This window comes from Neolamprologus multifasciatus, chromosome 2 (genome assembly GCF_963576455.1).
Source record: "Neolamprologus multifasciatus chromosome 2, fNeoMul1.2, whole genome shotgun sequence".
Lineage (NCBI taxonomy): Eukaryota > Metazoa > Chordata > Actinopteri > Cichliformes > Cichlidae > Neolamprologus > Neolamprologus multifasciatus.
In genome coordinates this window covers 26,652,873-26,666,457 of record NC_140440.1, presented here as the reverse complement: position 1 = coordinate 26,666,457, position 13,585 = coordinate 26,652,873, and the positions used below count along the sequence as shown (strand labels likewise).

Here is a 13,585-nt window from a genome sequence, read left to right as displayed (position 1 = left end):
CATGGGCCTGCACACACGCACACACAAACCCCGGCACTGCCAAACCTAGTTATAATAACCTCCACAAACACAAGAGTTTGTGCGCTCGTGTGTGTGTGTGTCTGTTTGTCTGGAAATAGGGATATTATTGTCTGTCTCTCCTCGACTCCTTCGAAGTGCACTTTTCAAGGTGCAGGGCTTGGTATCTCCATGGCAACAGCAAAGTAACCAGGAGCGAGGGGTGGGAGGAGATGGTGTGAAGGGTGGCGGGTATATGCGGGTAACGGCATAAGTGTTCATATGGAGGCAGGGTGTCCACTGGTCACAGACTGGCATGCAGGGTGTGTAGATCGGGAACGCTTACATGTGCGTTGTTATGGTGGGAACTCGAGGCAAAGCAGGGTGTGGCTTTTTCCTGAAAAAGAGGTATTTTTGTGTGTGTGAATCTGTGTTCCCCTGTACCCAAACAGGCTTGTGAACATCCAGGAACTGCGAACCAAGGTGTAACCGTGATGCTTGGTGAAAGATGACCTCTCACTGCGCGATACACACACACACACACACTGACACAGTCGCACTCTTTCTCTCTCAGCAGAGGGTCACTGTGTGTTTGTATGGCAAAGACCTCCAGGTATAATTGGACTGGGTTTACATGTGCGTGCGTTCATGCTGGCCCAGATATGTCCCCCTGTCTGCATTATTCTTCTCTTACTCTATCCTTTCTCTTTTTTGACCTTAACATGTCTCATGTTACTTTTTGTTGGCTTTTCTTTTTGATGTAACAAGGTTTTTTTTGTTTTTGTGCGTGTGTCCTTGATGTTTTCTTTAAAATCCTTTTCATATTTTTTGTTGATTTCTCTCCTGTTCATCCTTGCTCTCCGCCCTTTCTCCTACCCTCAGTGGCATTTCTATAAATTTAAGGACATTACTTTATTATGTTTTATTCACATAGAAACAGTACAAAATACTCGTACAAAAAACTTTAATATTGTGATGTAATTATAATAAGGAAACATATTTGAAACACACACCATTTCAATGTTACATATAACAATAACTTACCCAATGAATTTTGCTCATTAACTGATCCTGTTGACAGGGTGAGCAGTCCTGCCAAAAGTAAACTATTTCCTAATTATTTCAAGCAGTGCACTGCATGACTATGTCGGCAAGACACTGAAATGTTAACATTACTTTTTCTGTTTCTTCCTACATCACTATTTCTCAGGCTCAGAAAATAACATTTACACATATGAGGTGGCCTTAGATTCATTTTGGTTTAGCTCAGCTTTTTTATTTTTATTTTTATTTTTTAGAATAATCATTTTGAAGTTGCTTCTTTACAATGTAACTAAAGACACGGAATATAAGAAAATCTAGTTCAGACAGCATGGAAACAGAACCAAAGGCAGTGACTATGTGGACATTCATCAGCAGTCTTCCAGATTTCTAGATATATTTAATTTGTGTAAAATGGTGGGATATTTTAATTAGAACTATTTTGTTATATTTTGAAACTTTTTAATATATTGTATTATTTAATTTAGTTTAGTTATTTACTATCATAGGGTAACTGTGACCACATAATTTCCTGGTATTAATAAAGAATTCTGTTTCTCATGATTCCAAAGGAACAAACCAAAGAATCGTCTTGGGTCTTCACTCACTGGACATTTTGTTAGATACACCCGTTCAACTGCTGCTTAATGCAAATATTAAATCAGACAATTACATAATAGCAACATATTGTGTTTAGATATGTAGACATAGTTAACAAGTTCAAACCGAGCATCAGAACTGAGAAAAAGGTGATTTATGCGACTGTGACTGTGGTATGATTGTTGGTGCCAGATAGGCTGGTCGGAGTATTTCACAAACTACTCATACTGGGTTTTTCCCACAAAACCATCTCTGGGGTTTACAGAAAATGGTCTGAAAGAGATAAAAATATCCAGTGAGTGGCAGTGCTCTGATGCTTTATTGATCTCATAGGTCAGAGGAGAACGGCTAGACTGCTTTGAGCTCATAAGGAAACAGTAACTCAAATTATCATTCCTTACAACCAAGGTATGCGGAAAAGCATCTCTGAATGCACAACACATCCAGCACTGGAGCAGAGCAACAGCAGCAGAAGACCACATAGTGTGCCACTTCTGTCAGCTGAGAACAGGAAACTGAGGATACAGTTTAAACAGCCTCACTAAAATTGAGCAACAGAAGATTGGAAAATGCTGCTCAAATCATCTCAGATTAGTTTCTTGAACGTACCATTGAGTATTTCATTGGCCTCCCTGATCACTAAAACTCCAACAGAATCCAATAGAGCAACTTTGAGATGTGTTGGAGCAGGACACTTGCATCACGGATGTGCAGCCGACAGATTTGCAGCAACTGTGTGATGCCATCATATCAATATGAACCAAAATCTTTGAGGAATACTTCCACAATCTTGTTAAATCTGTGCCATGAAGAATTAATATTAATATATTAATAGTAGTGGTGAATAAGTATTCAGAGTGAAAGACACTCTGTTTTGACAGAACTGTACATTATTATATTTTGTGCAATAAAACTACCTAAAATTAGGTCCAGTACAGTCCAGTATTAGCAAAGTGCACGTTTCAAAGTGTCTGGTGAGTGTATATTGCCATCTTTACTATACTGAGAAAAGCCAAATTTGGGCAAATTATAACTGACACGGTACATCGTACTAATCGGTAACAAGATTCCTCTGATAAGCTTGGAGATACGTAAACAAATTCCTTTCTTTAAGCCTTTTTGTTTAAAGCTGACACACATAAGCACACACAGACACACACACACACAGTGGCGTGTGGAATTAGCTACCAGATCTTTGTAGAAATCAGAGTCTAAAAGCCACTGTAGCAGATCTGTGAGGCTATTTGCACAGCACTGCTTTGATCTAAATACTAATTAGAATGCTAAAATGCTCACAGTAAGCAACTTTATTTGTGAAGCTGACAGTTTTGTCAGGCAGCTGTGACTTTTTCGAATGTTGTAGTCATCCGAAATTTACAGTGTCTCCAAGGAAAACTGAAAAAGCGTATAAGTCAATTCATTTCACGATTTATAATGATTGGAAATTACAGTATCATTAATAGAATTTGACCCATACAGCTCTGTGTTCAGCACTTATTAATCATCAAGAGTGAACTTCACTCCAGTGCCAGAGGCTCAGTGATATATGTGTTAAGTATAAAAAGAAAGCTGAAGACGAATCATTCGTATTTCAGATTTGTGGTAAGGCACAAAATCATATAAATCGACTTACTTTATACTGAGTATATTTCCTCAATGAAGCACATTTAAGAAAACCTTGGTAACAATATATTTAGAGCAGAGCTGCAGCAGATTCACAGCAGTTTTAAACAGAACCTTTTATCTGAAATATTATAATAAAAAAAGTTACAACAGGAAAACAGCTATTTTAATTAACCTACATTTTTAGACGCTAATGGCAAGGCCAGTCAGACAATTAACTTTTTTAAAAGTTAAAAATGTACAATTTTCAGTTGCCTGTGGCTTCCCATTATTTACCTGACATAAACTGCCTGTCTGCCTCTAGGTTGCAACCAAGCAGCACTACACTGACTGAGCTTCTGCAGAAAGAATAATTAATACCATCATCTAATTATGCACGATGCTTTATTGGATCAGCCTGAGGGCCGCAGCAAAAGAAAGCCTCTGCTGTAACTGGTGGTTAGGCTACTGATTGTTAGGATTGTTTGGGGTATTTTATTGTTGGACAGTAGATCTGTTCCAAACTAGCAAGTAGCACCTTCTCAACTGACAGGGTTACTGTTAGACAGGTGGGCACTCTGCTATTGCACGATTAATACTGTCATTTGAAGTTATGTGTAACCTTTAAGCAGCTGTACAGGCTTAACTCCAAAAGCAATCCACGCCGATTATTTTACCTCTGTAAAAATCTGTTTTCCTCTATATGTTTTTCTGTTCCACAAAGAAAAATCAGCTGTGTGTACCGAGAGTCCCACAAGTAACTGTCTGTTAAGTCAGTTAAGAAGGATGTATTATTTATTTATTGGTTGATCTTTGGTGTAATTCTTTTTTTCACAATTATTCCATTTTTTAACACCTGCTCAGGATCACCGTAGCCTCCTCAAAACACACACCTAGACGTCATCCACAACAGCAAAAGCGCTGAAAGGTGAAATGAATAACTTGTGCCATCTCGTTCAAGTGCAGCGTGAAGCTGGAATATGGAAAAAAAAATGCCCAGGCATGCACAGCTTGAGGAAAACGACAAAGAGCCCGAGGCATTGATCCAGACTCCAAACTCCCCAGATCCCAATTTGATCGAGCATCTGCGGGAAGCCGTCCCACAAGACCCAAAGGATCTGCTGCCAACATCCCAGTGCAGGACACCACAGCACACCCCAAAATCCATGCCCTTGAGGTTAGACGCTGTTTGACCGCATGGAGGAGGACATATATTAGTCAGATGATCATATTTTAAAACTAATGATATCATGGAGGAACGGTCAATTATAATTACGCTGATTGTTTTGCACTTCAATCTGATGTGTTTTGCAGTATTTGAAACTAAGTAAACAGTGTTTTGCATCTTTGGAACTCTTTGATCGCTTTTTGTTGCTTTGAAAATCTTGGCACAAGAATAAAAATGAATAGAAACTAAAGACTATAAATAAATCTGCTGCCTTAAAAAAAAATTTTAAAAAAATCTGAACCTCAGCTTATTTTGCGACTCAGCAGATTAACTTAATTGATTTTGATGTTATTTTAAAGATTTATTTATTTACCTCTCCTTAATGTTATTCTTAAAAGGGAAAAAAAGGAATTTGAAATAAAAATGGTTTGCCTCATTTCTGTAGTTCACGTCATGCATCTTATTTCTGTTTACAACAGTTGAAGATTAGTGGTCAAAGAGGGTAAATGATGTGGTAAATGAGGGCAATGCAGGTTATGGCTATAAGGCTTCTCTTTTCTCTCTTTTCTTTTTTCTTCTTCTTCTTTTTTTTCGCTGGCTGTAAATTGGACCCTTGGGCCCTGCAAAACTCAGTGCATTTCTACCAGCACACCACGCGGGGCGCTGCTGCGTACTGAAAACAAGAAAGCTTAACGGAATATTCAAAGTTTACAAAGAGGTTCGCAGCTCGTCGGAGAGCGATGGAGTGCAGGGTTTAGCAGCAGTTATGGTCCCGGAAAGGGTGTCTAAGTGTAAAAAATAAAAAATAAGAATCAATGCTTCGGGTTTGTGACATGCGCTTGATGTACCATGAAGCGCATTTCTTTCTTTCTTTTCTTTTCTTTGAAAAAAAAAAAGCTGTCTGTCGGTCCATCAGTGCAGCCGCAGCACAGCCACCGCTCTCACATATCCTCACTTATCACACAGAGGAGACACTCGGGGTGGGTGGGATCCCGGCGGCCGGTCTCTGTGTGTGCGTGTGTGTAGTTTCAGAGAGTTGTCAGAGGTAAGAGAAATAGAAAAAAAGTGGGAGCACGCAGAATTCAAGAGAGAAGTTGAGAGAAAGGAGAGACAGAGCGGAAAGAGAAGGGAAGAGTTGAGTGAGAGAGGGAGCGAAGAAGAGTGAGCGAGCGAGAGTGAGAGACCTCGACGGAGAGGAGGAGGAGAGAGAGAGAAAGAGAGAGAGAGAGAGAGGGGAGGAGAGCTCCGTCTCTCCCGGTGCACTTGGCAGTCTAGTTGCGGGCTGCTGTGCTGTTGCTGTCGTGGCGTGGCTGGTCGCGCCAGGCGGGGAACTTCACCACACTGGAGCCCGGAGTCCCACTCTCTCACCTGCGCAGTTCGGAGCTGCCATGGGTTTCTCAACAGGATATACTGTCCTAATTATTCTACCGGCCTTTCTGCTGCACACCAGCGGCCTTTACATCGCCAGTAGCGTTGGTGAGTGGAGTCCACTTGAGCGTGGTCAGTGTTTACGTTGTTCTCCTTATCTGATCATATCTTATCAGCTGGGCTGCGCGGGGGCTCTCGCGCGCTCACTGGAAGTGTGGAAGCTCATCGTAGCGGGGAGGCACTGTCCTGCTTCTTGCTTGTGTTTCATTTTTGCCACGCTTTTGCAGTTTTGTTGCAAATGATATTGTGGTGCGCATTTGCAACTTCTGTAGCCCGTGTCCTGCTGTGGTGCTTAAAGGGACTTTCCGAAGGTCCCTCAGCGGTGCAAGCAGTGTTGTGATTTGCCCCCCCCCTGTCCGGGGTATAATTTTATCTGGGGTGTAAGAGGGCATTTGATGCACCGGTTTACTACCGCGGTAAAGTGAGCCGTCATTTGTGAGCCGCGGTCAAGCCAGCCGCCTCTTATCCGCCGCATAAATTTCCTTGCGCTTTTACACCAGTCTTTACGGTAGCGCCTTTTCGCTTTATATCCCGATTGAGAGCCTAGACCCGCGCACACGCGCGCACACATTACGATGGAACAGCCCAATACAGTCAATACAATTATGTCTATTACAAAAATTCATTAAAAATCATCCTTAGTAGTTGAGGTCCAACTTTCAACACATCCCTCCTCTGGGACACCTACTGTACCTGTGTGCCAAGTTTCATCCAGATTTACTGTAGAATTCCTCAGAAATTAAAGGAAACTTATATTCAATGCAATACAGTCAATACACTACAATTATGTCAAATTTCAAAAATTCATTAAAAATCATCCTTAGTAGTTGAGGTCCAACTTTCAACACATCCCTCCTCTGGGAAGCCTACTGTACCTGTGTGCCAAGTTTCATCCAGATTTACTGTAGAATTCCTCAGAAATTAAAGGAAACTTATATTCAATGCAATACAGTCAATACACTACAATTATGTCAAATTTCAAAAATTCATTAAAAATCATCCTTAGTAGTTGAGGTCCAACTTTCAACACATCCCTCCTCTGGGACACCTACTGTACCTGTGTGCCAAGTTTCATCCAGATTTACTGTAAAATTCCTCAGAAATTAAAGGACATTTATATTCAATGCAATACAGTCAATACACTACAATTATGTACATTTCAAAAATTCATTAAAAATCATCCTTAGTAGTTGAGGTCCAACTTTCAACACATTCCTTCTCTGGGACACCTACTGTACCTGTGTGCCAAGGTTCATCCAGATTTACTGTAAAATTCCTCAGAAATTAAAGGACATTTATATTCAATGCAATACAGTCAATACACTACAATTATGTCAAATTTCAAAAATTAATTAAAAATCATCCTTAGTAGTTGAGGTCCAACTTTCAACACATCCCTCCTCTGGGACACCTACTGTACCTGTGTGCCAAGTTTCATCCAGATTTACTGTAGAATTCCTCAGAAATTAAAGGAAACTTATATTCAATGCAATACAGTCAATACACTACAATTATGTCAAATTTCAAAAATTCATTAAAAATCATCCTTAGTAGTTGAGGTCCAACTTTCAACACATCCCTCCTCTGGGACATCTACTGTACCTGTGTGCCAAGTGTCATCCAGATTTACTGTAAAATTCCTCAGAAATTAAAGGACATTTATATTCAATGCAATACAGTCAATACACTACAATTATGTACATTTCAAAAATTCATTAAAAATCATCCTTAGTAGTTGAGGTTCAACTTTCAACACATTCCTTCTCTGGGACACCTACTGTACCTGTGTGCCAAGGTTCATCCAGATTTACTGTAAAATTCCTCAGAAAATAAAGGACATTTATATTCAATGCAATACAGTCAATACACTACAATTATGTCAAATTTCAAAAATTCATTAAAAATCATCCTTAGTAGTTGAGGTCCAACTTTCAACACATCCCTCCTCTGGGACACGTACTGTACCTGTGTGCCAAGTTTCATCCAGATTTACTGTAAAATTCCTCAGAAATTAAAGGACATTTATATTCAATGCAATACAGTCAATACACTACAATTATGTACATTTCAAAAATTCATTAAAAATCATCCTTAGTAGTTGAGGTCCAACTTTCAACACATCCCTCCTCTGGGACACCTACTGTACCTGTGTGCCAAGTTTCATCCAGATTTACTGTAGAATTCCTCAGAAATTAAAGGACATTTATATTCAATGCAATACAGTCAATACACTACAATTATGTCAAATTTCAAAAATTCATTAAAAATCATCCTTAGTAGTTGAGGTCCACCTTTCAACACATCCCGTCTCTGGGACACCTACTGTACCTGTGTGCCAAGTTTCATCCAGATTTACTGTAGAATTCCTCAGAAATTAAAGGAAACTTATATTCAATGCAATACAGTCAATACACTACAATTATGTCAAATTTCAAAAATTCATTAAAAATCATCCTTAGTAGTTGAGGTCCAACTTTCAACAGATTCCTTCTCTGGGAAGCCTACTGTACCTGTGTCCCAAGTTTCATCCAGATTTACTGTCGAATTCCTCAGAAATGAAAGGAAACTTATATTCAATGCAATACAGTCAATACACTACAATTATGTCTATTACAAAAAATCATTAAAAATCATCCTTAGTAGTTGAGGTCCAACTTTCAACACATCCCTCCTCTGGGACACCTACTGTACCTGTGTGCCAAGTTTCATCCAGATTTACTGTAGAATTCCTCAGAAATTAAAGGAAACTTATATTCAATGCAATACAGTCAATACACTACAATTATGTCAAATTTCAAAATTCATTAAAAATCATCCTTAGTAGTTGAGGTCCAACTTTCAACAGATTCCTTCTCTGGGACACCTACTGTACCTGTGTGCCAAGGTTCATCCAGATTTACTGTAAAATTCCTCAGAAATTAAAGGAAACTTATATTCAATGCAATACAGTCAATACACTACAATTATGTCAAATTTCAAAAATTCATTAAAAATCATCCTTAGTAGTTGAGGTCCAACTTTCAACAGATTCCTTCTCTGGGAAGCCTACTGTACCTGTGTCCCAAGTTTCATCCAGATTTACTGTCGAATTCCTCAGAAATTAAAGGAAACTTATATTCAATGCAATACAGTCAATACACTACAATTATGTCTATTTCAAAAATTCATTAAAAATCATCCTTAGTAGTTGAGGTCCAACTTTCAACAGATTCCTTCTCTGGGACACCTACTGTACCTGTGTGCCAAGTTTCATCCAGATTTACTGTAAGATTCCTCAGAAATTAAAGGACATGTATATTGAATTCAATACACTTACTTAAATATTGCATCATATTCAAAAATTCATTAAAAATCATCCATAATAGTTGATGTCCAACTTTCAACACCGTCTTACTCTGGGCGACCTACGGTATCTCTGGGCCAAGTTACATCTCAATTCACTGTAATCTTTATCAAAAATTGAAAGAACAATTATATGTCAATGCTGGCTGTGTGCCTTTCAAAGTGACACTAAATAACAGAACTCAGGCACATCAGGGAATAATCCAAAAGGCGGATTTATTAAACAAAAACAACATACAAAATATCCCTAACCCATACTACATAACCTAAAAAGAAACAAAGGGACACTTAGAAGCACAAGAAAACAATACTATACTGAAAGGGCAAGAGACACAGCCCAAACATAATCCACAACTAAAACGCCAAAAGAACAAGTCATCCCACATAGCAGACGGGTGTTGCCTGGATCTGGTGTGAAGCCGGCACTGCTGGCTGACTTCTGGCATGGTAAGATGGCACTGTTTATGTGATGGCATGCTACATCTGGCCTGATTGGGTGAATGTGACATGTTGTATAGAGCACTTTGAGTAATATGGGTGAGTAAAAAGGCGCTATATAAGAATCAGTCCATTCACTGTCTGAACAGAGTTTTGTCATGACAGTTTATTTGATTGTCTTCACTGACTCGCTTTGAAATCCAGATTTTAATTTTGGAATATTAAGTGTACTTGTGGTTCCTATAGAATTTTAAGGTTGAACAGGAATCATCTCTCAGGCCTCTCTTCTGTGGATGCAGCTCACATCATTCTGTACAATACAATAATTTTTAATTCTACAACTGTTTATAACCTGCATATTTCACATTTGTGTATAGCTGTATATCTCATATTTCTGTATAGTTTTTTTAATTTCATATTCTGTATAGTTTTTCATGTTTATATCCTGTTCATAGCCTGTACATACTTATAGTTATAGCATATTCATAACATACCTTCATACCGTGTACATTATAACATACCATAATAGACCCATTTCTGTAATATACTTACATACCTATATTATTGCTAATATATATTGTAATATATCTATATCATGGCTAAAGCACTTCTTGATGGATGCAAACTGCATTTCGTTGCCTTGTACCTGTGACATGTGCAATGACAATAAGGTTGAATTCTATTCTATTCTATATTAATTCAGAAGACAAACACCCGTCTCTGCTTTTGAGATTAGCATTAAAACCCTCAGTTTTGACAAATAATACAGTTAGAGTGGATCAGGTGACCCTGAATCTTCCCTTATTTGTGCTGCAATAAGCCTAGGCTCTTGTGGGCTTCCCATCATGTATGAATTTTTTCCTTCTTTGCTCTTTCTGTGTTTATACACCTCTCTGCATTTAATCATTAGTTAGTATGTATCTCTTGCACAGTATGTTGTTCTGTCTCCTTTTCATCAACCTCAGCCAGTCACAGTAGATGGCTGTCTCTCCTTGAGCCTGTTTCTGCCAGATGTCTCTACCTCTTCAAATGGAGTTTTTCCTTCCCACTAACACTAAATGTTAGCTCATATGGGGTACTTAAATTGTTGGGGCTTTCTTTGTATTATTGTTGTGTTTTTAACCAGCAACATAAAGTGTCTTTAGGTGACTGTTGTTGTGGTTTGGTGCTGTATAAATATAATAGAATAGAATCGAATAGAATAATGTACTTCAGACCGGGAGATTGGCAAAATGTATAAATAGGATGGTGATTAGGGGAATTGGAGACAGCTGTGTAACACAGCAGGGATACATTGGGAATAAGAAGACAATGGAAGTAAGACTCAACACAAGAAAGAGACAAGAGGCCACCAAACTAAAACACAGACTAAGACACACGAGCTTGACACAGACAAAACCAGAAACAGACATGAAGACAAGACTGGCTTTAACACTAGAGTGTTTTCACAAGTGTTCCATCCACTTGTGGAATGCTTAAAAAGAACTACACTTAAAAGCAATATGGAACTGAAAACAAAAGAATACATAATGTAAACATATCATCAAATAATCCAGGACTCACAAACAATGATATGATGAACAGAACTATAAAGAACAAAACTGAGAAATGCTTGGTAAACTGACCAAGGACTATGTCATCATGTCAATTTTTTAATATCATAGTTAATGTGTCCTGATTTGTAGATAGTGCCACCTGACAATTACCAGGAAATCCAACTGGGTGACAAGCCAGAGTTGTTTGCCTACACACCCACTGACTAGAAAAAAGGTCCAGGACTCTTCAAGCTGGGATACAGGCATCAAAGACAAAGATGTAACCAGATAGAAAGTCATCAGGAAGGCATTGCCTGTTGTTGCTGCTGCTGTCAGACTTTTTAATTCATCCACTTGTGTCAGACACATATTGAACAGGAATAAACATGACTCACTGCACTCTCTCACTTTGTATGCCACAATGTTTGCTTAGACACCTGTATGCTTATATTGTTTATTATATCCCAGAAACATTAATCTTAAAACTTGTGTTCCTATGTCTATATATAAGTTTATTTTCATATCTCTATATTAATCTATTTATAGCTCCATTCCCTCACTTCATTTTATACAATTGCTTTGTTCCTGCATGAGAGCTATTTAAAATGGTTTCACACAAAGTGCCTCCAGATGAATACAGAGTAGTTTTGGACAGCAGAGGCTGGAGAATGGTATTGCTCTCTGTGTGAAAAATAACTACTTATTTGAAATGAAGATGAATGTACAGTGGGGCAAAAAAGTATTTAGTCAGCCACCGATTGTGCAAGTTCCCCCACTTAAAATGATGACAGAGGTCAGTAATTTGCACCAGAGGTACACTTCAACTGTGAAAGACAGAATGTGAAAAAAAAAAAAAAAAAAAATCCATGAATTCACATGGTAGGATTTGTAAAGAATTTATTCGTAAATCAGGGTGGAAAATAAGTATTTGGTCAATAACAAAAATACAACTCAATACTTTGTAACATAACCTTTGTTGGCAATAACAGAGGTCAAATGTTTACTATAGGTCTTTACCAGGTTTGCACACACAGTAGCTGGTATTTTGGCCCATTCCTCCATGCAGATCTTCTCAAGAGCAGTGATGTTTTGGGGCTGTCGCCGAGCAACACGGACTTTCAACTCCCGCCACAGATTTTCTATGGGGTTGAGGTCTGGAGACTGGCTAGGCCACTCCAGGACTTTCAAATGCTTCTTACGGAGCCACTCCTTTGTTGCCCGGGCGGTGTGTTTTGGATCATTGTCATGTTGGAAGACCCAGCCTCGTTTCATCTTCAAAGTTCTCACTGATGGAAGGAGGTTTTGGCTCAAAATCTCATGATACTTGGCCCTATTCATTCTGTCCTTAACACGGATCAGTCGTCCTGTCCCCTTGGCAGAAAAACAGCCCCATAGCATGATGTTTCCACCCCCATGCTTCACAGTAGGTATGGTGTTCTTGGGATGCAACTCAGTATTCTTCTTCCTCCAAACACGACGAGTTGAGTTTATACCAAAAAGTTCTACTTTGGTTTCATCTGACCACATGACATTCTCCCAATCCTCTGCTGTATCATCCATGTGCTCTCTGGCAAACTTCAGACGGGCCTGGACATGCACTGGCTTCAGCAGCGGAACACGTCTGGCACTGCGGGATTTGATTCCCTGCCGTTGTAGTGTGTTACTGATGGTGACCTTTGTTACTTTGGTCCCAGCTCTCTGCAGGTCATTCACCAGGTCCCCCCGTGTGGTTCTGGGATCTTTGCTCACCGTTCTCATGATCATTTTGACCCCACGGGATGAGATCTTGCGTGGAGCCCCAGATCGAGGGAGATTATCAGTGGTCTTGTATGTCTTCCATTTTCTGATGATTGCTCCCACAGTTGATTTTTTCACACCAAGCTGCTTGCCTATTGTAGATTCACTCTTCCCAGTCTGGTGCAGGTCTACAATTCTTTTCCTGGTGTCCTTCGAAAGCTCTTTGGTCTTGGCCATGGTGACGTTTGGAGTCTGACTGGTTGAGGCTGTGGACAGGTGTCTTTTATACAGATGATGAGGTCAAACAGGTGCCATTCATACAGGTAACGAGTGGGGGACAGAAAAGCTTCTTACAGAAGACGTTACAGGTCTGTGAGAGCCAGGGATTTTCCTTGTTTGAGGTGACCAAATACTTATTTTCCACCCTGATTTACGAATAAATTCTTTACAAATCCTACCATGTGAATTCATGGATTTTTTTTTCACATTCTGTCTCTCACAGTTGAAGTGTACCTCTGGTGCAAATTACTGACCTCTGTCATCATTTTAAGTGGGGGAACTTGCACAATCGGTGGCTGACTAAATACTTTTTTGCCCCACTGTATGTTGTCAAGGCAAAAAAAAGATTTTTCTTTTAAACAGTACATTGCATAATGAGAGTTGGCAGTTCGTCTTGTCACCGGAAGGTTGCTGGTTC

The 13,585-nt window shown here is 39.3% G+C and overlaps 1 protein-coding gene and 1 long non-coding RNA gene across 3 annotated transcripts in view; one reads left to right on the top strand and one right to left on the bottom strand.

Annotated features, from left to right (window-relative positions):
* Positions 1-13,585, bottom strand: part of LOC146524511 (uncharacterized) — a 476,239-nt gene that overhangs the window by 149,169 nt on the left and 313,485 nt on the right. The gene's annotated exons all lie outside the window — the stretch shown is intronic.
* The window catches only part of LOC146524520 (A disintegrin and metalloproteinase with thrombospondin motifs 2-like), a 160,349-nt gene continuing 152,097 nt past the window's right edge, over positions 5,334-13,585 (top strand). Inside the window, exon 1 of one of the 2 annotated variants that reach the window (XM_085179677.1) lies at positions 5,334-5,884. In XM_085179677.1, the coding sequence (XP_085035803.1) occupies positions 5,797-5,884 (88 nt within the window). In that variant the 5' untranslated portion in view covers positions 5,334-5,796. The remainder of the gene's footprint in view (positions 5,885-13,585) is intronic. The other variant, XM_085179686.1, reaches the window with a different exon arrangement.